This window comes from Bolinopsis microptera, chromosome 4, assembly GCF_026151205.1.
Source record: "Bolinopsis microptera isolate Bmic1 chromosome 4, MBARI_Bmic_1.0, whole genome shotgun sequence".
Lineage (NCBI taxonomy): Eukaryota > Metazoa > Ctenophora > Tentaculata > Lobata > Bolinopsidae > Bolinopsis > Bolinopsis microptera.
Genome location: NC_087075.1, coordinates 10,614,414 through 10,641,959, shown reverse-complemented (window position 1 = coordinate 10,641,959; position 27,546 = coordinate 10,614,414). Strand labels below are relative to the sequence as shown.

At 36.6% G+C, this 27,546-nt stretch overlaps 2 protein-coding genes across 4 annotated transcripts in view; both read left to right on the top strand.

Annotated features, from left to right (window-relative positions):
* Nucleotides 1–990: 990 nt before the first annotated feature.
* LOC134814106 (facilitated glucose transporter protein 1-like) lies at nt 991–16,980 on the top strand. Of its 3 annotated transcripts, XM_063822138.1 has the most exons (15): nt 991–1,145; nt 1,720–1,755; nt 2,002–2,073; nt 8,581–8,671; nt 8,859–8,990; nt 9,234–9,362; nt 9,650–9,783; nt 10,057–10,204; nt 10,360–10,451; nt 13,064–13,162; nt 13,320–13,424; nt 13,615–13,699; nt 13,976–14,080; nt 15,871–15,998; nt 16,272–16,980. In XM_063822138.1, exons 2-15 carry the CDS (start codon nt 1,726–1,728, stop codon nt 16,431–16,433), a joined length of 1,512 nt encoding a protein of 503 aa, XP_063678208.1. In that variant the 5' UTR covers nt 991–1,145; nt 1,720–1,725; the 3' UTR covers nt 16,434–16,980. The 3 variants fall into 3 exon arrangements, with proteins under 3 accessions (XP_063678208.1, XP_063678210.1, XP_063678209.1); XM_063822140.1 differs by lacking the exon at nt 2,002–2,073 and having other exon boundaries at nt 999–1,145; XM_063822139.1 differs by lacking the exons at nt 991–1,145; nt 1,720–1,755; nt 2,002–2,073 and adding an exon at nt 8,193–8,309.
* Nucleotides 16,981–17,756: 776 nt separating this feature from the next.
* The window catches only part of LOC134813923 (TELO2-interacting protein 1 homolog), a 28,567-nt gene continuing 18,777 nt past the window's right edge, over nt 17,757–27,546 (top strand). The window contains exons 1-5 of the mRNA XM_063821856.1: nt 17,757–17,890; nt 19,770–19,853; nt 20,056–20,214; nt 20,495–20,656; nt 20,929–21,081. Coding sequence (XP_063677926.1) covers nt 17,762–17,890; nt 19,770–19,853; nt 20,056–20,214; nt 20,495–20,656; nt 20,929–21,081 — 687 coding nt within the window. The 5' untranslated portion in view covers nt 17,757–17,761. The remainder of the gene's footprint in view (nt 17,891–19,769; nt 19,854–20,055; nt 20,215–20,494; nt 20,657–20,928; nt 21,082–27,546) is intronic.

Below are 27,546 nucleotides of genomic sequence, written 5' to 3'. Positions count from 1 at the left end.
TGATGCAATTGGTATTGCACAATACACATTACACAGGAAACGGAAATGGTCTATTTTACCAATATTATTTGAAATCTCAATGATATGTTCAATGTTCATTTTTTTCTCAAAACAAAATCAAGTGCTGCTATGTAGGTGTAATACTGAGAATAATGTGAACATTCATATGATTTCCAAGATGGAATGACAGCTTCTCTCCTGACCCCTCAAACATGAGGACAGCTCCTCATACTTCATAGCTTTGAAGCTGTCACTTAGTGCTCTCATAATTCAATTCTGTAACACTTGTCACTTCTCAGTTTCAGGGAGCTAAAGTCACTGACTAATAGTTACTCATAGGAATTTTAGAGTAGTCATGTGGATCGGAGTATCACTAACCACTTGAGGTGATCAATTTAAAGGCAGACATAGTTTTGGATTAAAAAATAAAAACTAGGAAGACGTCACACTAATATTTAACATTGTAATATCTTGTTTATTTGTGATGTATGGTAGTTTAAGTGCAATTTTGATTTGCAGGCTTTTTTTTATGTTGAAGCCTTTTTTCTGTGTAACGTATATAATGATCCTGCTATTTATTCTCTTGATTAAATTGATTACATTTGTTCGGACGTTGAAGCCGCCCTAAGTCGAGTGATTAGCCATTGCAATTCAGACATCTCAAGTCTGTTAGCCGTCAATAATCTGTCAGTTACAGTCTGTTAGCAGTTTGTACGGTCACATCTTCTATGATCAGTGATAATAAACTATTATATTGGAGCTGATAAATATAAGCTTTTAATTGTTAAACATAGCCCTGCCATGTACTTTTTATAATTTGACATGAACAGAATGTATCTATGAATCTCACATTCTCACGTGACACGTTACATGATATTCAGTAGTTCAGTAATAATTAAGATGCTAAAATCATTCCTGGTGTAACTCAAATTAATTGTTTTTGTGTTTTCCTCCATGTACTATTGTGATCTAAACTCTAAACTCAATACTGTGTTCCAAGGAATTATGACGTAACGAAAGCTGAGACACTCGCAGAACGGAAGTAACAGTACAAAGCAGCATGTGAGATGAGATATGTGACATGATATGCAACCTAACACCATTACTGGGACATTCCTTGTAAAGAATATTTTCTTATCTTCAAGGTACTGCAATCTCACAAGAAGCAAATTTGCTTTGACTTGGGTGGACACATACTATTGTGTTTAGAATTATAACGTTGTTTAATTCCCATTTATGTCACGTTTTGATTAAGTAATTGCTACACTGTATCACAACATTCATTGTACACATTATCCTCGTTGTACTCGTTGTATTATCGGTCACCTGATATGAGTAGAGCTGTTCAATGAGGTCACAAGTATAATGATTAGCCTTTCATGTTATCATAATATTGAGTTCGGGTAGTTACGCTGTCTTATGTATTAAGACTGACCTTGTTTTTATCGTTGTTAACTCTTAAAGTTTGCCTCTTAAAGTCTGTTTTTAGTTAAATTTCTGCATCACTTGATATGATTTGTATCGGAGTTTATATCTCAGTGCTCTTTATATCTCGTGCTCGTATTAATACGGTTAAAACCGTATAACGAGCACAACATTAAGGAGCATAACATTGTAGTTAAACGTATAAATAGTAAATACGTTTAACTACAATGCATGAGGCAGAGCCGAAATGTTTCTTTTTAAAGTAGATTTGTTTCACATTTCACATTATTTCAGCCAGTGATGATGGAAGACAGTGACACACAACCCCTGGTAAGTTCATTATTGTAGTGGCAAGTTTTAGTAAATACTGTGTTCGATTCTCACTATAACTGGAGTGTCGTGAATAATGAACTTGACAGATAATTTCAGCTAAATTAGATTATTCCTGTATAAATAGTGTGTTGATTGGTTGGTAATTGGTCGACGTAAGTAATGTTAATAATTGGTTGTGACAAATTGATTGTGACTAATTGATTGTGACTAATTGATTGTGACTAATTGATTGCCCTGATTAAGTTGACAGAAGAGATAGAGGAGACTGAACCTCTTTTAGACAGCCAGGACAATCTAATAACATCCCTCTCATCGGTATGAGATATTTTTATAGCATCATTTCAATTAATATAATTTAATCAATTATTGCAGGGTGGCCTACAACTGAAAGTTTCGTAAAATTTCGTTCATTACAGTAGGCATGGCATGCCACTCCCTCTTTTTCACTATTTTTGTCTTAAAATGAGAAAATGTTGAGCTAGAAATTCAAAATTTCCGGGATACTTTAGGTTAGATAATTTTAAGCTTATTAGTACAGCCGATTACAATTTCAATAACGGGAAATGGTCGGGAAAGGTCCCAGGAATCATGTGACAGGGTGCTAGGATACCATGATTGCGATTTCTGCACGATTCCTATAGTGGGGATCTAGTGCCGACCCAATCACCTGATTCAACGTAATGCTCCCGTTTTTTAGGACAAGTGTATTCTGAAGGCCTTAGGCCTACCGACGCGATAGTTGCGCCCGTTTCCCACACCAGAACACGCCATTAACAGGTTCCCAATCAGTGACGTTGCGCCCAAGTGCACGTAAAGTTCGACTCCCAAAAGCGCACTTAAATATTTAAGTGTGAACTTAAATCATGCAACTTAAGTAAAAATTCCTACTTAAGACTCAGTTCGTGGATGACAAACGAAGAGGTGTACATAAATTTGTACTTAAGTCATTTTTGATACACCATAAACTGTTCGTGGAAGACACCCACTACCCAGGATGCTACATCTAAGCTCTGGCATAAAGCCAACTTGTCACTTGTGTAATTAACATTGGGTTAAGGCCAGAGGGGGGGGTAAGGGGTCAAAAACATCGACCAAAATATTATTTTCTAAATCAATATAATTTTTGATGACAAAAACATTGCTGCTATTCACATATTTGTAGCTGCTTAACTTATTTTAATAATTGAGGTTAACCGATTTTCACAAAATTGACTATACAACATTGAGGTTAATAAAATTGAGGTTAATATTTTATTACACTCCATAATTTTTTGTTATTTCGGTCAGCAAATGTTAACTCTAAATTTTAGGTTCATAATTATCAGAAAAAGTAATATCCAAACGTGATTAAATGAGGTTAACCTCTTTTTTTAGATATAGCGAGAATAGATCAAATGATAGAGCTATTATTTTCATCGTTAGTTTACGGTATACACATTTCTAAATAGATGACGTGTTGATTGACTTTCTTTCATCTTGGTTAAATGAAAAAATGAGGTTAACCATCAAATTTTGGTACCGTAGGGAATATACATACGATTCTTACTTATGTAATGTACCACAATATCGCAGTGAGGTATCTATTGGTATCACAATGCCTACAACTATAATCACGTGACAAAGGTGATTTGAACTGACCATATTTTAGTAGAAGATTTTATCCGTAAATGGCTAAAAAATGAGGTTAACCTCTTATTTTTTGAATATCTGACCAGTCAAATACATGTTAACCTCAAAAACTTAATCGTTACATTGTGGAAATGTTTTACTACATATATAATAACATATTAATAAACCAATCTTAGTATTATATGGTCTAAAGCGAGGTTAACAACCAATTTTTTACTACTTTTAAGCAGTAAGTGTTTACAGGAAGTCTTGGTTAACCTCATTTTTTACAATACAAGGACATTAAATACTGAAAGTGGCTAAAATCATTGAGGGGATGGCTAGGTCTGATCAAGCAAACGTTGTTAAGTGTATAGAAAGTCCTAACTAACGAACTGTGATACATTCCAGTGAATATTCAACATTTTGAAAAGACTAAGTTGCATCTATCTCAAAACACATTTTGTGACTTTCAGTTCCTTAGTTGAGAAAACCAGCCGCCCCCTGATATTGAGATTTGGTACAGTGGTTCCTTGGACAACTATCTAGACATTAGATGCAGCGATTTTTTTTATTTGACTCGGTTCTCGAATTATGAGGTTAACCAGCTAAATTTTCCGAATTTTTGACATGGTTAACCTCATAATTCGATAACCGAGTCAAATAAAAAAAATCGCTGCATCATAAATGAGGATAATTGTCCAAGGAACCACTGTACCAAACCTAAAGATCAGGGAGTGGCCGGTTTTCTCAACTAAGGAATCGAAAGGTCAAAAAAGTTACAGCCGTTTAAAGATCCAGTTTAACATGTAATTACAGGTAAACCTCAAAATTTAGCGCGCGATATCTCAGGAACGCAAGGTCAGATTTTGATCCGGTTTTTTTCTTCTTGTTCGTCTCCAGCAGCTATTATCAAATATGTGAAAACTAGAAAAGTGCCATTTACCCCCCCCCTCTGGCCTTAAGGGAGTAAAATTAAAAATTAAATAAATCTACAAAATCTAAAAATAAAGTTCGGACGAATGCTGTATTACAGTCCGCCCTGAAGAATAAAAGAATGCATTATATAATATATTCAATAGTTCATCGCATATTATCCTCGATAACTCACTTTGCGAAGGGTGAAGATAATGATAAACGTCGGTCGTTGATCCCGTCCTATCTGTACCATTCTTCGTAGCTTTGCGTCTATCGTTATGATTGTACGATTTTTGATTGAATAAAGTTTACTTTTATTATAATTGGGGGGATTTCAATAACGATTGGGCGCAACTGTCGTATCTGTTCAAGCAGTTTTTTAATTGGTTTTCATTCGTCATCTTCCCATGGTAGCTAGATCTAGATTGGGCGCAACTGTCTGGCAGCCATTCTAAAAGAGGAAACTTAACGCATTACAATTTGACTTGATCTAATAATCAAAATATCTAAAATTCATGCCAGAAAGAATTACTTAGATCGGGCACTATGTGTATACTGTACTATAGATTACTTACTATACATTTTACTATTATTGCATATTAGTTGACAGCTACTTAGTACTTACATAGAATCTGCACGCGTACAGTATCTGGCACACGATGTGTTCTTCTGTTGTCAAAATATCAACTATTTCGAGTGATTTCAGTCCTCGATTCTTGGCAGATTCAACTTGTTTACGAAGCGAAATCAACATATAAAGCAAAAGCTGAAGCTTACGCTTCCAATTGTACGAGCAAAACGATAAACTGACAATCAGAGATAAGATCGCAGGTTTCAGTTCTCTAGTAAGCGATTGAAAAATTGCTAATTATGTCTGACAAAGTCTTAAATTGCTAAATTGGGACAGCGTAATCACGCGGTACTCAGAGTAATATTTTCGTAGATTGAATTGATTCACCCTGATCGCTCATTCACTTTGTTGTTAAACTATCAGCTCCTGCCTCCTATGCGAGGGCAGTATAAAAGTCTAGTTTAACACAATATGGTAACTCCTCTCTTTTTACTGTATACAATGGACTCACATTGGCCTGTATACAATATACATCCCCGCGTAGTGAGAAATATTTCTCTACAGTGTTGAACATTATTTGAGTTGTAATACTTTGGAAAAATTTAATAAGTTGGTCGTTTTTTATAGGTTCCCAGTTCCAGCCTGTGAAAATCATGTTATTTGATAAATTACATCTTGCTGAAAGATTGGGCCAATTATTCCTGTGTCCGATATGGCACACCAAATCATAACCTTTTCCTTGGAATTTACCATGGGAACACTTGCATGAGGGTTTTCAAGTCCCCGTATCCTGGTGTTTTGGCTATTTACATATCCACTTAAGTAGAAATTTAGTTAAGTCATTAACTGATTCGTCATGCTTGAAAAATAATTCAACGATTCGTTTTCTTCAATCCTTGTCAGCAACCACCACAGAAGAATTTTTCACTCAAAATAACAAAATGTATACCACCAAATGAAACATTGTTATAATACCTTCCGGGAATTATATCCACTAAAAGACTCGGACACTGAGAGCTGATAATTTGCACATTTTTCCCGCAAGGGAAGCGAAGGTATTATCAGCATAGACCTCAGACTGGCTGGCGCACAGTGGTCCGCGAAGGGGGGTCAGGCTATAATAGACCCCTTCTAGGTCATTTTGTTGTCTCAGGAGATGTTTCCTGGAGTATTTTCGCCCAAAAAGACGTTTAAAAGCACTTAGAAGACCTCAAAATATACCAGAAGGGCTGAAAATGAGAAATCAAAAAATTGATTTTTTCCAAAAATACCCTGAAAATTTTAGAATTTGGCCGCCAAATTTGTTTAAAAGGCCTGACTCAAAATTCTACTCCACAACTTAAGGTCCTCAGGCAATTGAACGTTGATTCTGAAAATTTCATTAAAAAATATTGAAACCCCATAGAGTTATATTATTTTGAGCGACATCAGTTTTGCAAATATCGCGAACTGAGATATGGGCAATTTTGTCCATTTTTTGCCATTATTTGAACACAGAATCCACAGTTAGGTAGATATTGAGCTGATATTCATAGAGAATGTGCAGTATAGACTTACCTAACATATAAAATTTGTCTCATCCAAAAATATTGATAATTGGCCAAATTATGGGCTAAAATCTATAAAAATCTATCAAAATTGGTGCGTATGCCCAAATATGGTCATTATATAGTATTTTGCTCATAACTCAGCCAATTTTTATCAAATTTTGATAAAACTTTATATTTGTGTTCAGGAGACTAAAAGCTACAAGTAAAGCACCCCAAAGCATGGTTTTGAGCTTATTAAGGTGATTTTGCATAATTGGGATAATTGGGATCAAATATGGGCGTGGCTGATTTTAAAAAAAGTCCCAGGTTGTCCCAGGTTGAATTTTTTATGGCTAGTTAGATAATTATCTGAACTTTAGGATGCCATAGGTGCACTCGAGCGCACTACCTAACATTTTTTATTTTAAAACCAAAATTTTAGTTAAAAAGTGGGTCTAAAATTTGAGGGTAAATGAAAAATCAACCAAAATAGATATCAACATGAATTTTTTTTCATTAGACAGGTATTCAACACGTACAACAGCAACAACAAGAGTAAGTAAATGCAAATATAGACTGCTTTATGAATATCCAGTCAGATGTAGGCCAATTTTTACTGCCAATTGCTTGAATTTCGGACTGTGTAAAAAAATCGTTGATATTATCGTAAATCATTTCCACATTTTGAAAGATTTTTAATTATCGTCTTCAGCATATGTACCGGCTGATAATTTATGATAAATAACAAATAAATAAACAGAATTTCATGATACTCGATTTTGGTTAAATTATAGCCTGGTGTGGCGGCAAGTATTAAAACAAATAACACTGGCGTTCTATATATTAGACACTATATTGTATCATGCGCACGTATCGGATTACACCCCTTCCAATCGGAACCGGAAAATATTATAAAACCCAAGCCTCCATGGCCTGGCGACTGTCCAACTGCTCGTACAGAAACAAGTTAAAACCGTTGCGCAAAACAAGGCTGTCTGAATTCTGATTCGATGTCTTTAGTTTCCTGCAGAGCTAAAAAATCTGTTGGCCGAAATGTTTTAAATAAATTGTGGTAGCGGGCTAAAGATAATAACGCTGTGCTGTAAATGTATTATAACTATAATCTTTTTTCAATTCTACAAATTCGAGTCCACGTACTTTTTCATTTCAGCGTTTCTTTTTTACCATACTTCACAGTCTAATTAAAAGTTTACGTTTTTGGGGCCCTTACTTTGAAAATATTTTTAGTTGGGGGACGATTTATTTTTTTTTTTCTAGTTTTAGTAGCAGGTAACAGGTAATTCAAAACTCGATTGTGGTGTATTGAACTATTTCTCGATTTAATGATTGACAAATGAAGTTTTTAATACTTTTAAGTAAGTTAGTCTGAATTGTGTGTGGTTACTTCAGGGAGCACTTCAGGGAGCACTTCAGGGAGCACAATAAATAAAACCTAATAGAAATTTGTCACCTTTTGTTGCAAAACATACCAAGAGCTCTAAAGGGTATATTTAGAGGGTATATTTTCCTGTCGTCATCCAGTCTACTAGATACTTCCAATATACTAGAATTATTATTATTAATTCACACATTTAGGATTTTTAAATTTTTCACAGCTCCTTATCTCTAACTAATGGTTACATTCCAGAAGGCCATAGTATTTTCTAAACAATGAAATCGCCTACTTACTACACAGATCCTCTTACACTGCCACTAAATTGCCGTGGTTACCACGTTACCGTGGCCGTGGTTTAATGTAATTATTACCCGCCACATGGCAATTCTCAAAATGCATCCACTAACGTCCATATCAAAATCTTTCGCGTTAAGTTATTGTCTTCTTCGTTATTTTTTAGTGCGGTTAGGTGGTTTGTTCAAATATGTTTGACGATGTGAACAATGAGAAGGATGTAGATGCCAACAATGTAAGATCTCGTCTGTAATCATAACAAATAGTTCTGTTTTTTTAAACTGTCTAATTGGCCTCCGAGATAAATTTATTACTGTTTATATATCGTGTACTGTGCTCTATTGTATATGATTATATGTTATGCTTATTTTGATATCAGCAGCTAACCTCTATCTTTCTTAATCCTGCTGCTACTGCTGTAACCTGTCGCAGTAATTTGATTGTTTAACTCCGTTATCACTTATCTTTCACTGGATCTCCAGACGATTTATCATTGATACCAACAGGTCGGACAGCCCAAAGTATGGACCTGTACTTTGCTTGTTGCTATCTCGGTCGCCGTCATTGGATCATCTCTTCAGTTCGGCTTCCAGACTGGTAATTTTAAACTTTGATTCCTGTACTGGTAATTCAGTAACGCCACATTATTATTCGAAGCATTCAATCATTGATCAGTATCTAATTCTGCATTTATTAATATGTTGGTACTTTATTTTGTAATTAACTTTCATGATTTATAAAACTAACCATTAATTTTGTAACAAATTTTCTTATTGACCCTCAGGATGTATGGCAAATACTCAGGGTACACTGAGGGATCATTTCAAAGACGTATCTGATACCTTCATGTCACTCATAATAAGTGGGGTTCCAATCGGGGGTTTGTTCGGGGGTTTATCAGCTGGCATCATCGCAGGTATGTATGGAATGAATCATGCCATTAAATCATTCATTCGTGACTCATTCGTGACTAAACTCATTAATCTTTAATGAAACTTAATCTATTTGTGATAAAATTATATTTGATTTGAATCTTCTGCAAAGGAAAAAAATGTGGCATACATAACTTATGTTGTTCAGTACATACTTAATAATATTTTATCAGTTACCACTAGTCACTACAATATAAATGAATTTCACCACCCTAAACTTTCCTCAGATAAAGTGGGTAGAAAGAAGTGTATGATGCTAAACAATGTGCCCGTACTGATAGGCACAGTCCTCATGTCTGTAGCTTGGAACAAATACTTCTTTCTGATTGGACGGATATTTATTGGCTTTGGTTGCGGTTAGTTCAGATTTAGTTTTTTAACGTAGATCAATTTTAAATTATAAAAATGACAAATAAGGTCTAAACATTCCGCAGTAATTAATGTTCTTCACCAGTCAAGAATATGCATGACCGTCCCTGAGATTATTCAAGATTGTTCTACGAGCATCAACAATCTAGAACAGTCTATAACAAAAACTCTCACCACCCAAAGTAATTCTAGGAATGAAAGCGGAAGCTCCTCATTCCTTCAATTCCTGATCCACAGAATATTCCAGAAAACTCACAAACCCCACATTCCACAGGTATTGCTACAGGAGTAGCCCCAATGTACATATCTGAGATATCCCCTGTATCTGTGAAGGGAGCAATCGGTGTATCTCATCAGTTCATGATTACTTTTGGAATTCTCATCGCATTCGTCATGAGTATAAAAGGGGTCAGTTTTATTTTTACTGTTATTATACCAAACATTTTCAATCTTGTACGTACGATTTTTCAAGATTATCGTAAATGGAAGGTTCCGGAAGTGACAGAAGGCGCTATTCCATAATTTTGTTATCTGGCCGCTCATCTCATTTCTTTCTAAATATCAATATTTTCATGGACCTGATCCAAAAACAAGCTCTTCGCTCCTATTTGAGAGCAACTTCATGATGACATCATCACTTCATGATGACCTTATCACTTCAGGATGACCTTATCACTTCAGGCGTTATCATCTTTCTCAGAGTACTGGCACATGTACTTCGCGTTTCCAGCACTCCCAGCACTGTACCAGCTCATACTACTGCCACTCTGTCCTGAGTCTCCTAACTGGTTGTATTATAATAAGGAACGGGAAGATCTTGCTAGAGCCGGTGAGTTCAAACACAAGGATTTATCTTGTTAATACAAGTTTAAATCATACTTTTCTTCGACTTGGCAACTTGGCAGGAAGCTTGAAAAAACACTAGAAAGTAACCATTCTATACCAAAATTTACCTCTTCAATTCCTAAAGTCTTTCTTCTCCAGCTCTGACGAAGCTGCGTAACAGTAGAAGTGTGGCAGACCAGGAAGTGGATGCTATGATAAAAGAGCGAACTACTGCCACCTCCTCTGTTATGGTTAGTCACTAACCACATTCTAATAATAACAACTCTAGGTGTTATTTATAATAATATCAAGTTTTAAGAGAATTCCGAGAATTCTTAGCCTTGCTCGTGTGTTTCCCTTGGGTGTCCACTGTCCAAATACAATGTCATGTTTGTGATTTGTACCCTTTCATATTTTTCTATGATTAATGTGAATACAATTATTAAGGCGTTATTGCTAACTCCCCAATCAAACACAACATAGGGTAGCAACTATTTCGTTCTGGGCTGGGCTGGAATGTGGCGGTCTCCGTTAACACCTGCAGCTGATGTGAGCTGTTGGTGGTGTAGTACCTTTTGGTGGTGTAGTACCTCGTGTTATAGTCAGGGGTGCAGTGGCGTAACTTAGGGCCCCGCAGACCCCGCTGTGCGGGGGGGGGGGGGGGGGCGCCGTATAAGGGGGCGCAATTTTCCTGAATTTTAGGCCCTTTCACTGAAAAAACGCCTTGTTTGTGTATTTCCCTGTCCAATTTAGCGTTCGGTCGACGCGAAAAAAATATTTGGGGTACCCTTTTTTGCTTCAGGGGGGCGCAAAAAGCTGTAAGGGGCGAGAAAAAAAGTACCCGACCTTTTTTCTTTTTTTTTTTCTTTTTTTTTTTCTTTTTTTTTAGGGACACAAAAAATTTTAGGGGGGCGCTTTTCGTCACTGAGCGGGGGGGGGGGGGGGGGGGGGCGCCAACAGGCAAAGTTACGCCACTGCAGGGGTGGTGTAGGAATGATTTTCTTCATGGGGGGCCAAATTCTAAATATTTTTTGGCACTTCTCGCAGCCTAAATTTTTTGGCGCTCTGCAAAGCCTGAATTTCGTGGGTAAGGACAAAAGGAAATTGCAGCATTGCATGTGCGGTATCGCGATTTTTTTCACGTTTGCCGCGACAAATCGCGATTTTTTCAGTTCTCCGCGTCAAATTGCGCATTTTCCTTTAAATCTGAGGACCAAATTCGCGTATTTTCTTTCAAATCTGTGGGCCAAATATCACGTTTTCTATAATTAGTATATAAAACCAATCAGTATCACATCCACAACCTTCCGAATGTAGGTATGGAGTTCAAAAAACCGAAAAATATATTTTCGGCTCAGAAGAAATTTTCGGTCCGAGTCATTCTCGATATCGTCACCTACAAATAGAAAGGGCCTATGTCGACATAGGCCCTTTTAAAAAACTATACCAGCACGAAAATCTGTGGAACCATACCTACCATATTATTATCCCCAAATATAAAGTCAATTGGGTGAAAATTGAATATCTTCAATTTTTTAAAAGGGCTTATATTAACATAGTCCTTTTTCAATAAACTGAACTGCTACTGATATTGATAAAATAAAAGGGCACATGTCGACATAGGCCCTAACAAATTGTTGAAATTTGATGTTTTTGATGATGTTTTTGAAAAGTAGAAAGGGCCTAAGTCAACATAAGCCCTAACAAATTGTTGGAATGTGATGTTTTTGAAAAGTAGAAAGGGCCTTAGAAGTCAACATATGCCCTACCAAATTGTTGGAATGTGATGTTCAAAGATATGAATTTGAAAAGTTAAAAGGACTTATGTACACATAAGCCCTGTACCGATTCTCACATGTAAGATATTTCAATTAATTAAGAGGGGCCTATGTATCAAACGTTGTTTTAAATGGGCCTATGTCAAAATTAAATCAATCACCCGGCACCCCAATTAATTGAAAAACTTCAGGAACATTTTCAGAGTGTAGGCCAGTCATTCTTTCCATTTAGGATACATAGAAATCAAATTCAAATGCCTATCCTAAAGTTAATTTCTATAAACAGTTTTTATGCATTATCTCAAAACGACTTAATTCGACATAAGCCCTTTCTATTTGTAGGTGACGAATTATGTACCTCTGAAAGCAGAGCTCCCGCTTCCGAGCTCGTATTGCGAAGGGGAGGCCTGCTTTCCGAGATCGCATTACAAAGGGGAACCCTCGAGTCCAAAATCGTATATCGAACTTCGAAAACCAAAAAAATATTTTTGGCTCATAATGATCAGGGTAGCATGAAACATGAACAAAAGTAGTTTCCAAGAAAACTTTGAAAATTTTTGACTTTAAAACTTAAAAAATTTCAGGAAAAAAATGTTTTTTCCCAAATTTTTTTGGAAACCTAAATTAAAAAGTTGGCCCTTTTGGCCCCTTGCCCAAATTTCATGGGGGGGGGGGGGGGGGGGGGGGGGCGGGCGACGCCCCCCCCCCTGCCCCCCGCTTCCTACACCCCTGGTTATAGTGCCCAATGCCCTTATTGCCCATTCATGCGTGGAATGTGGATACCAGATAAATTGTAGCGTCTATTATACCTTTATACGCTTCGATTTTGTTAATGTTTTTTATTTTTATTTTTATATATAGAAAAGTAAAATGTAGCAAAATTTCTGACAGAATGACGGTCCAGGGAGCGGATGATTTTGTTTATCATAAACTTTTTTTTCTTCATAAACTATGTGCCGTGATTGCTATATTGGCTCCGTCAATTCAGACATGTCTTTTTACCCGCTATAAAAGATAATCAGCATCTAATACAGTAACATCAGAGTAATATTTAAATAATATGCTAATTAAATCACTTATCTCAGGTGTCCTACAAACAGTTGTTCTCAGATAGAACTCTACGTCTCACCCTTATAATCGGGCTTGCTCTACAAGGTGCCCAGCAACTCAGTGGAGTCAATGCTGTGAGTCTTATCAACTTATAATCAACTATTTCGTGGTCACTTTATCAAATTCCTTTTACTTATTATTAGATATTTAATCGTTTTTGGTCCTTCTTACTTAGAAAATTGGCGTCTATAAATTGAATTGGTTACTCAGCTAACCTCATCTTCTCCTTAGATTCTGAACTACGGTCCTGATATTCTGAAAACTGCTGGTTTAACAAACCCAGATCTCGGAACTGGACTGCTAGGGGGTATTAACGTTTTCATGACATTCGTATCGGTAGGTCATCATATTTGCTAGATTTTACTTACAAATTTTCTATCGTTTATGATTATCTGGTGGTGGATGATTATCGTAATGGTTTAAATGCCGTTTTTCTATCCATTTAAACTTTAAACTTCTTAATATGTTCGTGATAATACGATTTCAACACGAACTAAAATATCTTAATACACCCTCGAATTATCAGGTTCCTTTGATGGACAAACTAGGACGACGTTCTCTCATGCTTCTAGGTCAAGGCGGCATGATCTTATCCTTTATCGGCCTAGCAAGTTAGTTATGTATGGTATTATACAATATAATATACAATATACATGTAATATTATGTACGGTTATGTGGATTTACATTTTGATTTTGCTGACGATCTAGATCTGTCAATTTAATCTTTTCACGAAATCCTATTAAATTTATAAGTATCGCTTGGGGTGACATTACATTTAAAGCAGGTAGTGTTTTTCAAGCTCCTTCAACAGGACAATTTCTTATAAAATCTTACTTACACTATATTACAAGTCTTGTTGTTGTTATGTAATTGTTATTATTTCAGTTGCACAGAAAATACACTATGGCTCACCGGACGGTTCAAGTTGGACAGCCCCAGTTTCTGTTGCTACCGTCGTTACTTTCATCATATTCTTCGCTGTAGGACCTGGTCAGTTCACATCACAGTGCTATTCATAATTCGTTTACTATTGAGTTTAGGAGGTATCTTTTCGAATAGCTACCACCCACAGTCCATTTGAGGAGGATATGTTTCATGTCCTATCTTACCAGGCGCCCTATTATTATACTAGACATTAAAGTTCCTGAGCTCTTATTTTACTAAAGGAAACACTAATTAAGATCAATAAAATTCTTGGTGAGCGATTGCACCACCTCACTAGACACCCCGCTCAACTTGAGTCTAGTGGAATCCCGTAGGTCCCGACCAGACTCGTCGAAAAAGCATTTGATGTTACGGTTTGGTGTAACACTCTTCAAACCAGTGTTGTATGTTTAAACTGTCTTCTTATTCCTTCTTCCATAACCTTTCCTTGTGTTTGGCATTGGATTCATTTCATTTTTAATTAAATGATCGGCGTGTTTTATATGAACCTGCACATGCAACAATGGGCCAAGTAACTTGGCCCGGTTTTTTATTTTGTTGCTAGAAGTGATCAGGATGCCAAGACGCATCTGCATGTCAATTTTGAACAAAATCGGACAACATTTTAGAAAATTCAGCCCTTTCAATAGTGGGCTATATAATGTGGATCTCTACTTCAATCTAAGTTATGCAGTTCAAGAATGGGCTAGCTAACATAGCCCGAGATAATAATTAAGCTGTGCTTCTTCGCAGGTGGGCCAAGTTAACATGGCCCGTTATTACACAGATATTAGCAAGACACGATCTACTGTAAAGGTGGGCCAAGTTAATGTGGCCCGTTATTGCATAGGTATGAGATTACTTCCATTAAAAATAGTTGCTGGTCTATGTTTCATGGCCCATATCCTTTTATATGAATGGGTGGGCCAAGTAATGTAGACCACATAAGTTTATTGGAAATCAGCGAGCCATGTAACTTTTTGCCAGATGCAGACGAAACTATTTACAATTTTGCTTAAAAAATTAATGTGCCTAATGGGCCAACCGAATACCTAACCCACGAAAAAGAATTTTTGATGATCCAAAATATTCTGTAAAAATGGGAAAGTTTTTTTCGTTTATCTCAAAACCACTAAAAACTATTTAGCCCACTCTTGCATGTGCAGGTTCATATATTATTATATTATATAGAGTCGGTAGAGTAAGAAACTAATGAAGATAGACTGGAATCGTTAAAGCTGTCAGAATCGGACTATTTTGGCCGGGATCAAATCGGTGTCTACAAGAAAAACAGATTTAATGTTGTTTCATGTGAAAACAACATTAAATCTAATGGTTTTTTTGTAGTCCAGATCCCAGTTTTTATTCCGGTACTGACACTGTCTACCTGTTCCAGCCAAAAACCGATCCCGGTCCAGATATTTGTCCCTAATTGATATTCCCCCAGGTCCAGATATTTGTCCCTAATTGATATTCCCCCAGGTCCAGATATTTGTCCCTAATTGATATTCCCCCAGGTCCAGATATTTGTCCCTAATTGATATTCCCCCAGGTCCAGATATTTGTCCCTAATTGATATTCCCCCAGGTCCAGATATTTGTCCCTAATTGATATTCCCCCAGGTTCGATCCCTTGTCCAGATATTTGTCCCTAATTGATATTCCCCCAGGTCCAGATATTTGTCCCTAATTGATATTCCCCCAGGTCCAGATATTTGTCCCTAATTGATATTCCCCCAGGTTCGATCCCTTGTCCAGATATTTGTCCCTAATTGATATTCCCCCAGGTCCAGATATTTGTCCCTAATTGATATTCCCCCAGGTCCAGATATTTGTCCCTAATTGATATTCCCCCAGGTTCGATCCCTTGGCTGATAATAGCGGAGATCTTCACAGCTGATGCTCGTGGTAAAGCCAGTAGTCTGTGTGTGGGAGCTAACTGGGTCTGCAACCTGCTTGTGGTTCTGACATACGACCAGCTCAACGTCAGTGCTGCATTCTTAACATTTCTCGAATATTTCATACATATTATAATTGTTATATTATGTAATATATGCTGCTGAGTGCATGAGACTGAGATGAACCACATATCCGTATATTTATGTAGAGAAATGTGTAAAAATTAAGGTCCTGTGTGCGAAGTAAATCTTCGTTTAGTAAAAAGGAGCATTGAAGATCGTTGTTTAATATCCAAATTACACTTAATAATCGATCAATAATTATACACTCCTAATATAATTCAACTTCATATATTTCAGAAAGCTCTGTCTCCGAACACATTCTTTCTCTACACGGGAATAGTAACATTCTTCTTCATCTTCACAATCTTCTTCGTACCTGAAACTAAGAAGAAACCAGTAGAACAGATAGTTAGAGAGATTAAGACACAAGCTGAAAAGTTCCCTCCTACAGTATTTTAATGATACGTGCTGTGGGTATTAGTGTCACGTGGTGTGACGTCATGTCACGTGGTGTGACGTCATGTCCAGTGGAAGGAAAAGACCATACTTTGTAGGCTACGGCTGATGCCAGGTCATCACAAAATGTTATAGAACGGGGAAAGTGATGAATTTTTGAATGCTCAGAACATAAATGTGGGTAATGATAGGAATGTAAATAGTTGATAGTGCAAGCTGATTGGCTAATCGTTATCACGTGTCAAAAAAAACATGCGCAACTTCCCGCAAGTGCCCACGTTTATCTTTCGCAAGTTTTTATTATTTTCATTTTAAACCTAATTTGATTTTTAAGATACAAATGATTGGTATTGAAAATATTTGGTATGTGCTATCTTTGTTAGTTAAAGTGCACACTGTTGACTGTTTGACCCGAAATTGTTTATAATTTAGAAAAACTGTTTATAATATTGATTATTGTATTTCTGGGATCAGTATTTTGTAATCAGATTAAGAATAATTTTTTGTATTTAATAAATGTGTTCAGTGACAATTTTCAATTTATTCTCCATTTGATAGTTTTAATGACCGAAGTTATATACTAGAAAAAAGTGTCAGAATTTATTTTTCCTGAAATGAAAAATTCTTAAAGTTCTCATCTTATAGTTCTCATCTTATAGTTATAAATTTCTCCATCACACGTTAGGAACCTTGTAAACCAGAGCTCAAACATAAGAATACTCGACATTAGATACGTCTGGCACAGTTCCAACAAAGCCAGCTGCCTAATTCTCTACATACCGGAACTTTTATTGAGATAGACTTGAAATTCCTTTTGTATTAATATTACGCGTATGATGTACTTACCGATACCTTTTCTCAGCTGTACTTGAAAACTTATCCATTGTACTGTATGTAAGGTTGGCCCGTATATTGTTACACAGTATTTATTGGCAAGTTCGAGCTTTTTATAATTGAGATAGCAGAACCGCAGTTATTGCAAACTAATGGAATAAATGGTTGTGAACATAATGGAATAATGTGAGATGGTAATTGGGATTCATTACTATCACATTCTCCATTGACATGAGGCTGTCTGGCTAACAATTCCGAATCTGTCGCTAAAAAGCCGTGAAACTAGTTTTTCCATGCTGAACAGTTTCTGGCATCCTCTGTTTTCCTTCAGACTTAAGTGATGCGAATTGGTAAAAACTTATTATATAATGGCCACGCTATTTTTAAACTATTTCACTTAAAACTAGGATTGAATTTCTGATAAATTCCTGCGATAAAAGTGGAGAATCCATCTTAAAAAACGTTAAATTGTAGAATTAATGTTGTTAAATTGTAGAATGGGTACCGAAGTAGAAAAAGCAGCTAAAACTACATTTCTGCAACTCCGTCCCATCTGTTCTGCAGCAGCCAATATTCCTAATGTGGCTAATTTTACAGCCTTACTGACGGCGCTTGAAGATGTCGAGGTTAGCCTTGGTGTTTGTTTGTTTGTATGTTTGTTTGTTTGTTTGTTTGTTTGTTTGTTTGTTTGTTTGTTTGTTTGTTTGTTTGTTTGTTTGTTTGTTTGTTTGTTTGTTTGTTTGTTTGTTTGTTTGTTTGTTTGTATGTTTGTTTGTTTGTTTGTTTGTTTGTTTGTTTGTATGTTTGTTTGTTTGTTTGTTTGTTTGTTTGTTTGTTTGTATGTTTGTTTGTTTGTATGTTTGTTTGTTTGTTTGTTTGTTTGTTTGTTTGTATGTTTGTTTGTTTGTTTGTTTGTATGTTTGTTTGTTTGTTTGTTTGTATGTTTGTTTGTTTGTTTGTTTGTTTGTTTGTTTGTTTGTTTGTTTGTATGTTTGTTTGTATGTTTGTTTGTATGTTTGTTTGTTTGTTTGTTTGTTTGTTTGTTTGTTTGTTTGTTTGTTTGTTTGTTTGTTTGTTTGTTTGTTTGTTTGTTTGTTTGTTTGTTTGTTTGTTTGTTTGTTTGTTTGTTTGTATGTTTGTATGTTTGTATGTTTGTTTGTTTGTTTGTTTGTTTGTTTGTTTGTTTGTTTGTTTGTTTGTTTGTTTGTTTGTTTGTTTGTTTGTTTGTTTGTTTGTTTGTTTGTTTGTTTGTTTGTTTGTTTGTTTGTTTGTTTGTTTGTTTGTTTGTAATTTTATGTTTGTAATTGTATGTTATTATTTATGTTTGGTCTGTTTCCTCACACTTCATTCAAATTCCTGATCAAACTGTCCACTCACTGTCTGCTTGTTTGTTAAGGATGGTTTTGGTCGTGATGATGAACATAGTGCTAATTTGGTTAAATAACAATGCACGTGCAGTACTATGAAGTGTTAAATGTAAACTCAGTAAAGTGAACACTGCATTGTGTGAAGTAATGTGCTGCAGTCAGTGTACATGGGACTGTGTAGAACTAGAACACACTATTGAGCACCGCGACCGGTACAAATTTTATACCAGTTTAAGAAGGAACACGCTGACGCTGGTATTACCACACTGGTACTGGCACTGTCAGTACTGTGGCAAAACTGCGTGAAGCTGTACAGGGTTTCACATCGGGGCGTTATAATTTACCGTAAATTATGAAGGGAGAATTGTTGCAATGTCCGATCCTGGTTCCGATTGATACTAATATGAAGATTGATAAGCGATCTTCAGTCCGACTTAACTTACTTACTTGATGAATGTTTTGAATACTAAAAATTCTTAGCACAGATTTTCACAGCCTTCCAGTCTCTCTCCACTTTACACCATATTTTAAGAGAGAAGTTATTGTGTGACATCATAACATGTCTAGTGTGACGTCATAAAATGTAGTGTGACGTCATATCATGTAGTGTGACGTCATAACATGTCTAGTGTGACGTCATAACATGTAGTGTGACGTCATAACATGTAGTGTGACGTCATATCATGTTGTGTGACATCATAACATGTCTAGTGTGACATCATAACATGTCTAGTGTGACATCATAACATGTCTAGTGTGACGTCATAACATGTAGTGTGACGTCATAACATGTATTGTGACGTCATATCATGTAGTGTGACGTCATAACATGTCTAGTGTGACGTCATAACATGTAGTGTGACGTCATAACATGTAGTGTGACGTCATAACATGTAGTGTGACGTCATATCATGTAGTGTGACGTCATATCATATAGTGTAACGTCATAACATGTAGTGTGACGTCATATCATGTAGTGTGACGTCATAACATGTAGTGTTGCGTCATAACATGTAGTGTGACGTCATATCATAACGTCATATCATAATGTTTCAAATTATTTTCAAAATGTTTTTTTATTTAAATGTTTTTTTTAAAATGTAGTGTGACGTCATATCATCAATATCTCACTTTTCAGATAGAAAACGCGCCCCAACTCGTACAATACATCCTGTTTCCTATGATGGTGGTTATACAGAAACACAATACCCACCCAACACAGGTCAGTCTATAATTAATATTACCTTGTGATAGTAAAGTTATTGTTGGAGGGCGGCTAAGAGTTATCGCTATCATAAAGGCTGGACATGAAGTAAACATTCTATCATGAAAAGCTGGAAACTATACTCAGATAGCTCTGAAAGAAACTGTAAACAAACAAAACACAAACAACCCAACCAACCAGCCCTCTCAACCTCCCTCAGGTAAAAGAAGCCGCAGTTAAATGCCTCCTGTGTGTGGTGCGCAAAGTTAACGTGACAGATACCTCAGTGTTCCTCAGTGTCTTCGACAATGTCTCCTCCATGATATTTCCCTCTGAGAAGACTAATTTTAGTGACGAACTTATACACCTTGCTCTACAGGTTAGTTCTCTTGTAAAGACGTGAAGGTATGTTATATTTTAGTTGTAGTTGTTATATTTTGTTATACATATCTTAGTTGTAGTTGCTATATTTGTTATATTTTAGGGGTTTCACTTTAAGTTACAATTTCCTGGATGGGAAAGTGAGGATGATTTTAATTTTCAGCTTGTACTCAGTTGAGTTTATATCATTAAAAATGAAAGCGTGGAGCAACAACTTGTAACTAATCTGTAAAAATGTGCTTGAACTACTTACTCTCAATCGGGAAAATATAATGCAGGTGATGCTGACCATGTTTCAAGAAATAACCGAACCTACACTCTGTCAACTATGCACTGTTGAGCGCTTACCCTTCGCGGGTCACATGATCGCCATTGCCCTGACATATGCGCATAAGTGCGCAAGCAAAGATGTGAAACTTACTGCTCTTCAGTTTCTACAGGTGGGTCTGCGAGTATTTTAAATTAAGAAACATTTAAAAGTACGCCAAAAGGTCGTCAAGATTTAAGGTAATCGTTTGATTACGAATCTTTAGAGTCTAATTTCAATGACCATAATTATTTGAATTCTAATAATATAAATCACGATGATTTAGCTTACTCCTTCTCAAATCTAACTAAATACAGCAATTAGACGATAACACGTGAATACACGTGAAAACACGTGACCCTATCTAATAACTCGTGATAACACGTGACCCTATCTAACCCTCAGATAATGTTTGACAAGATGTCCCGTATAGAGGGCTCCGAAGTAAAAGAAGAAACAGAACAATACTGGACCCATATTAGCGGGAGTGATCTGTTAGCTAGTCTACTTCCGGGCATTGTTACCATGCTCGTCAAGATTATCACTGAGCCTAACAAGGTAGGTCTGCAATTAGTGCAGTTAGTGAAGTGTTTATTTTTTAAAGTGTGTTATTGTTTCTGCATAGCATGAAATATTTACCTACTTACTTGCACTTGTGTAGGTCTGTAGAAGCATTAGAATCGGGCGTTGCCTGCCACAGCTACAGGCTATCCCGAATCTAGAAGCTTGCTTTAATAATAATATTGTTTCTATACTTCTTCAGAATAATGTCAACACTTCTATGTTACAGATTATTTAAGGCTCGTGGTTCCCTTCGTGTCCAAATAAAGGATTTGTCTATACTTTTATACTTCTATTATATACATATGAGTGACTGCTCAAGACATACACAGAAACAGTCCCAACCAGTGCTCGAATCTGGAGAAAACATCACGGCCGGAACCCAGTCCCATACCAGGATAAGAAGTCTATTTCCTGCCGGGATTCCGGCTTTACCAAGATTCCGACATAGTCACAACTTTAAAGCCAGCGTTTTCCGAGATTTGGATTTGAAAAGTTTGCATGATGCATCACCTTCCCAACATAGCATTGTTATCTTTTAACAACATCCTGTGAGGTCTTATATTTTGAAGAATTTGCATAGTTAATTAAAAACGTTAAGTGGCGAAAGATTCTAGATTGGTACGAGTTATGTATAATAATAGTAAGCCACTGTGTAAGCTACCTACTGGCTACTTTATTAATATTATGTGTTGTTGACACTTAACAATGTTTTTCATACACAGTATGAAATAAATCATCAACAACTTGTGAGTCACCCTGATCAGGCTTCTAATAAAATAAATATAGACTAGTCTATAATTCCTTCATAAAGCACAATTACGTCATAGTCAAACTTTTTATTACTATTATTCTTGTTGGGACACGAAGGGTAACACACAATATTGGCAATATTGTTATTATTTATATATTATTTTTAAATGGTCTTCAGTTAAAATTCTCATCTCTTCAACTATGAAAAATAGAAAAAAAATCCCTGAATTTAAGATCTTCCTTAAATAACTTACTCCTCATCGATATTTGTCACAGAAAACTACTGAAAAGACATAATATAATAAGGTTGATGAATTTTACACAATAAAGCAAAATTTCTGAAAACTAGACTGGGATCTTCAAGTTTAAAAACACACGAAACATTCATAAGTCCATCCTTGTAATACTCCTTGTTATATTCCTATCTAACAGTTTATATCTATTATCACCCTCTCTTTGAATAGGAACCCCCATAATTCTCCCCCGCAAAGTTGCAAGATATCTTCTCATATGCGAGTTTCTGGTGAGGTAAACCACCGGATTGCAAGCAGAATTTAGTGGTAATAATATGTAGATCATAATGTCTATAACTTCGATTGGAATGTTTTGGTAAATGATCTGGGAATATAGAGGAATGGCAGCAATAACAAGAAAACCAATGTTGCAAATACAGTAGATGAAGGCTATTATTCCCACAGTGATGGTCGCTCGTCTGATTTTTCTGTTTTGGGTTCGAAACTTCGTAAGGAACAGCGAAGTCATAGCAAACATATTTGAGAGTAGCACCACAATGAATAAACCAGCCAGGATTAAGAATCTAGTAAGGTTAACAACCGTTCTGAGTGTAGGTACAGATGGATTATGGCGATGGTAGACCCATATTGACAACAAAGCAATTACAATTACGCTGTAGAGCACCATAGACAACTTGATTGAAAACCAGCTTACCACATGAAAAGGAAATTTTAAGGAAATTGTTCTAGCTACCGTCAATAAACACGTAAGAAAGCTAGTGACAAATACAGATAGCACAAACATTACATAAGAAGCTTCTTGTAACGATGGAAATTTATCGTGAATTTCTAAAGATGTAAAAAACAGTAAAGCTGAAATGCTCAACAAAAGATCGAACACATTCAATGCAACAAAGAGTTTAGTCGTCAGAGAGTCCTTATTCCTCGTGAGAGTGTTGGCCCTGATGGTCATGATGAAGAAAGAAAGTGACAAAATATTGGTTACTGTTCCAAGAGCTCCTATAATCGCACTGAGCACTAAGGTTACCTCAGGGCTGCTATTCTGGTATGGTGTTGTCCGGTATGGTGTTGAGGTCGATGTCATCTCATCCATATTGCATACTCTTACTGCTTCACCTATAAAGAAAAGAATTTAGTATGTTTAAACGTTTAAAGAGTAGAATTAATAGCCAGCAGAAGAAGTAAGTATGTGAAAACTGAGAGATGAGAATGAACCTCAGATCATGCCGAATGATTTTAACGCTGAGCATAACCTCTACTACAGAAAATATGGGCCGTATCAATTGGTCCTTGCGAACCTAACAATCTATAGAAAACGCAAATTTATTATATTAATGAATATTTCAACATAATATCACTATACTATTATGTAATCTCTTTCGTGTGACATGTCATATAAAACAGGATACTATTCAACTATCAAACAATAGAAATCATTACTCATATTTATATGATCTATATAGCCAAGTGAAAGTCTTTGTTGTCGTTAACCCCTAAAATTTAGTGAATTATGTAATATAACTTAACCCACGTCAGGTTAACAAACTGACGCTACAAACTGAACATTTGATACAAATAGACAAAAGATTTTCACATAGCACAATAATGTCCCCAAAGAGTTAGATTCAGAGAAAGTAGTTGGTATCATTTGTTCTGACCCCTCGATATAATATCAAGGCGTGATCACGTGATATCATAATTAATGAGTCCAGCAGAGGCGATGCTAAAATAACAAGTGAATGTTGAACGCCTGAACGGTCACGAATACATGTTCATAATGACGAACATGTAGTCTAGTCCTTTATTCCATACTTAATATCTTTATTTTATATCTTCATTTCATAATTATTTCAGTCAGCTATTTTAAATATCCACATGGTTACATAGTATCTAGTCAGACTATTGGCGCCGAAGAAAAGTCAATATTATGTGATTTTAGGTGTGTTGCTTCTCATTTAAATCTAGATCATGTGTCTTGATTATTTGGCTGAGCGGACTGTTGAAAATTGTTGACGTAACCAAGGCCAAGGATAATTTCTAGCCATTTTGAATAGAACGTCTTCCATCATTGGTAGTAGAATAAGAACAGTCAATGAAAAAACCGGTCAAGGTCGAGAATTAATTGTGAAACAGTAAAACAGCTGCAAATACACACAAATTGCATTTCACTCAAACAATGGGAGTATTGAACGGTCTGACTTGACCATTGGGAATTTGAACCGCACTTGAACAATGGGAATATTAGACCTCACGTGAACATTGGGAATATTAACAACAATAATAAATGGTTTTTATTAAGTGACACTTATACTTAAATACTTAGTAGTTTGAGTCCATCTGACGCGACTATTCGTCAGAAGGCGCTCAAATCTCAAAGGATAACTGCGACAACCGAGTGATTGACAGCAATATTATCAATATGAAAGATATCGACTCTGTAACGTACAGTGCGGTTCGTGACATGCAGATGCAACCACGATATTCTTCGAGAACTTGACCTTACATCACATGACCCATTAGTTGTGTCAAAATAATTGAGCAGATTTAATCTCCAGGACAATGAACAATTGAAATCAGCATTCAGCATGTAGAAAGAAATCATAATATTATTGTGAATGGGGAGTTATGAGTGATTCTGAGAAAATACAGAAGAACAGCGATCAAAGGAGTCTTGGCCCTTGGGAGGATTTTTAATTGAAATTAGGATAATTTAGATAATTTGGGGCGTCGAGAATATCTCAAGCCGAAGGTTAAACGGTTTGTCCGTGTTATTGGCCTTTATGAGCTTGAGTAGTATAATTAAATAAATAGTAGTATAAATAAATAAATCCATATTCATGACCACTACATTATTGAACTATTGGCTTATCCTACACCTTGGCGTATGGAATTCGATTAAATGGTTTCTCTGGGCAGATGCCAAAAAATAAAGTATGCCATGATTCTCCAAGGATACAGCTCCATCCAAATTAATGGTGCAAACTAAATCTAACCATTATCGGGGTTGGGTCAGTTGTCTAAATTGTGCAGCTCGCTGAGACTAATTCTAGGCAGTAAGGTAGCACGTTTTCGTGAAAAGTCAGGGGAGATGTGCCGAGACTCGAGAGCAGCAATTGAAGCCACGACCTCCCGACGAGATGAACACACGGATGCTATACCATTTAGCTATCTCGCCACAAATTAGTCCCAACAATTCACTGGGGATGAAATGAGAGCCTTTTACAGTGGGTGGAGACTCCCATCCACAGTTGCAGTAATCTATCATGATCAACCCACTCAAGAGAGCGAAAAACGAAACATTATGTAATTAGCCGTAATTGGCTGCCAGACCTTGGGTCAGAAGTGATATGACCACCATATACGTCATCACTTGTAATTAACATGCAAGCTTGAAGCTTGTGTCGTATAATTAAATAATTAGTGATGTGATCCATGGATTGAATATAATTGAGCTAGAAATGGGCTAGATCTGGGGTAGAGTTCATATGACAATTCTGTACATAGAAGCTATAAATTAAGAAGTGAACATGACGTTTTAAATTGAGACAATGTATTGGTTGGTTATAAAATGTTATTAAAATGTTAAATCGATTAATGATATAATACTTCAGAATACAACAAATTACTCAATATTATTACCAAAGTATTTCGCAACAGCGAACAAGTACTCAATCTTTGTTGGGTATGTCGTGTAGAAAGAACAAAGGTCGTACAGAATACTGCTGGAAATCCTCTTCTTTTTGGAAGGAGTCTTTCCAACAGCAAGCCGATCCAGATGATAATCTGTAACAACCTGTAGCACGAAAATATTCTTGAACAGAGGGCTTTGGGCAATTCACTCGGGTGGCAAGTACGTCTCACATCCCTTGATACGAGAACCCCCCCTTTAGCAAGAGTTTCCGTCCCTTATGTGATCTACGAGTCGAGCAGTCAGATCCTGTTTACTTCTTAATGTACAGCTATGATTTACTGAATTGACATGTGAACTCTACCCCAGTCCCCAGACCTAGCCCATTTCTGTGTCAATTATATTCAATCCGTGACATCAGGATCCAGCGTGCTAATGGTGCGTTCCATCAGCTTTGGAAGATATGGAACAGTCGAACTATAAGAACGCCCACCAAGATCGGTATCTACAAGGCTGCTGTTATTACTATTCTGTTATATGGAGCTGAAGTGTGGAACACAACAAAGAAGCAGATGAAACGGTTTGAGGTCTTCCATCTGACCTCCCTGAGAAGAATCTTGAAGATGAAGTGGTTCTTCCATGTCTCCAATGAAGAAGTTCTCAGGCGTGCTGGAATTAAGTCTATCGAAACTTTCATCGGTGCGGCTAGACTAAGGTGGTACGGACATGTTGTCAGAATGCCAGAGACGCCTTTCCCCAATTTCTTACTGGATTGGAAACCAAACTATGGAAAGAGACTGAGAGGACGACCCCGCAAAGGCTGGATGGCCTGTGTACTCGAGGATGCGGCTGAATTTACAGGTGTCGATAACATCAGCAGAGATGCAGTAAAACAGTTGGCTCTAAAGCGAGTGGAATGGAGGAACATGTTACGCCGTAGAAGAGATGTGTGTGATGCAGGCCACTCCAACGACTAGGAGGAGACCTCTTCATGTATGTATGGATCACATCACTAATTATACGTCACTAATTAGTGATATGATCTGACCCCTCTTGGGGGCCGGATCAGTTTTCTGACCCTAGGTCTAATTCAAAATTGATCGATTAAATTTACGGAGATTAGTAGACTTAAGGGGGGGGGGGGGGGGTTCACCCTCATTTTTTTGTGAAACTTGGTTTCGAGATAGCAGTTGACCAACAAACTACGACCGGTGACCGAACTTTTGAGGGGGTCCCGGACCCCAACAGCCAAACGGTGCCCGCGGGGCAGCCACGCCCATATTTGGTCCAGATTAGGCCCAATTTAGCCAAATACCCCGAACATGCCCAAAACCCAGATTTTAGGTGCTTTACTTGTAGCTAGTGGTCCCCTAAACTCGTATATGAATTTTCATCAAGATTGGACAAAAAATGACTGAGTTATGAGCCAAAAACCATATGCCCATATTTGGGCATACGCACCAAATTTTGTCGATTTTGGCCCATAAATTGGTCAAATATCAATATTTTTGAATGAAACCAACTTTATTTAGAAGGTAAGCCTATACTACACATTCTCTATGATTATCAGCTCAGTATCTACCTAACTGTGGATTCTGTGTTCAATTAATCGCTAAAAATGAACAAAATCGCTCATATCTCAGTTCGCGATATTTGCGAAACTGATTTCGTTCAAAACAATAGAACTCAATAGGGTTTCAATATTTTTACATGAAATTTTCAGAATCAACGTAGAATCGCATTTCGACCTTAAGTTTTAATATGGAATTTTGAGTTAGGCCTTTAAAAAAATTTGGCGGCCAAATTCTGAAAAATGCCCGGCAAATT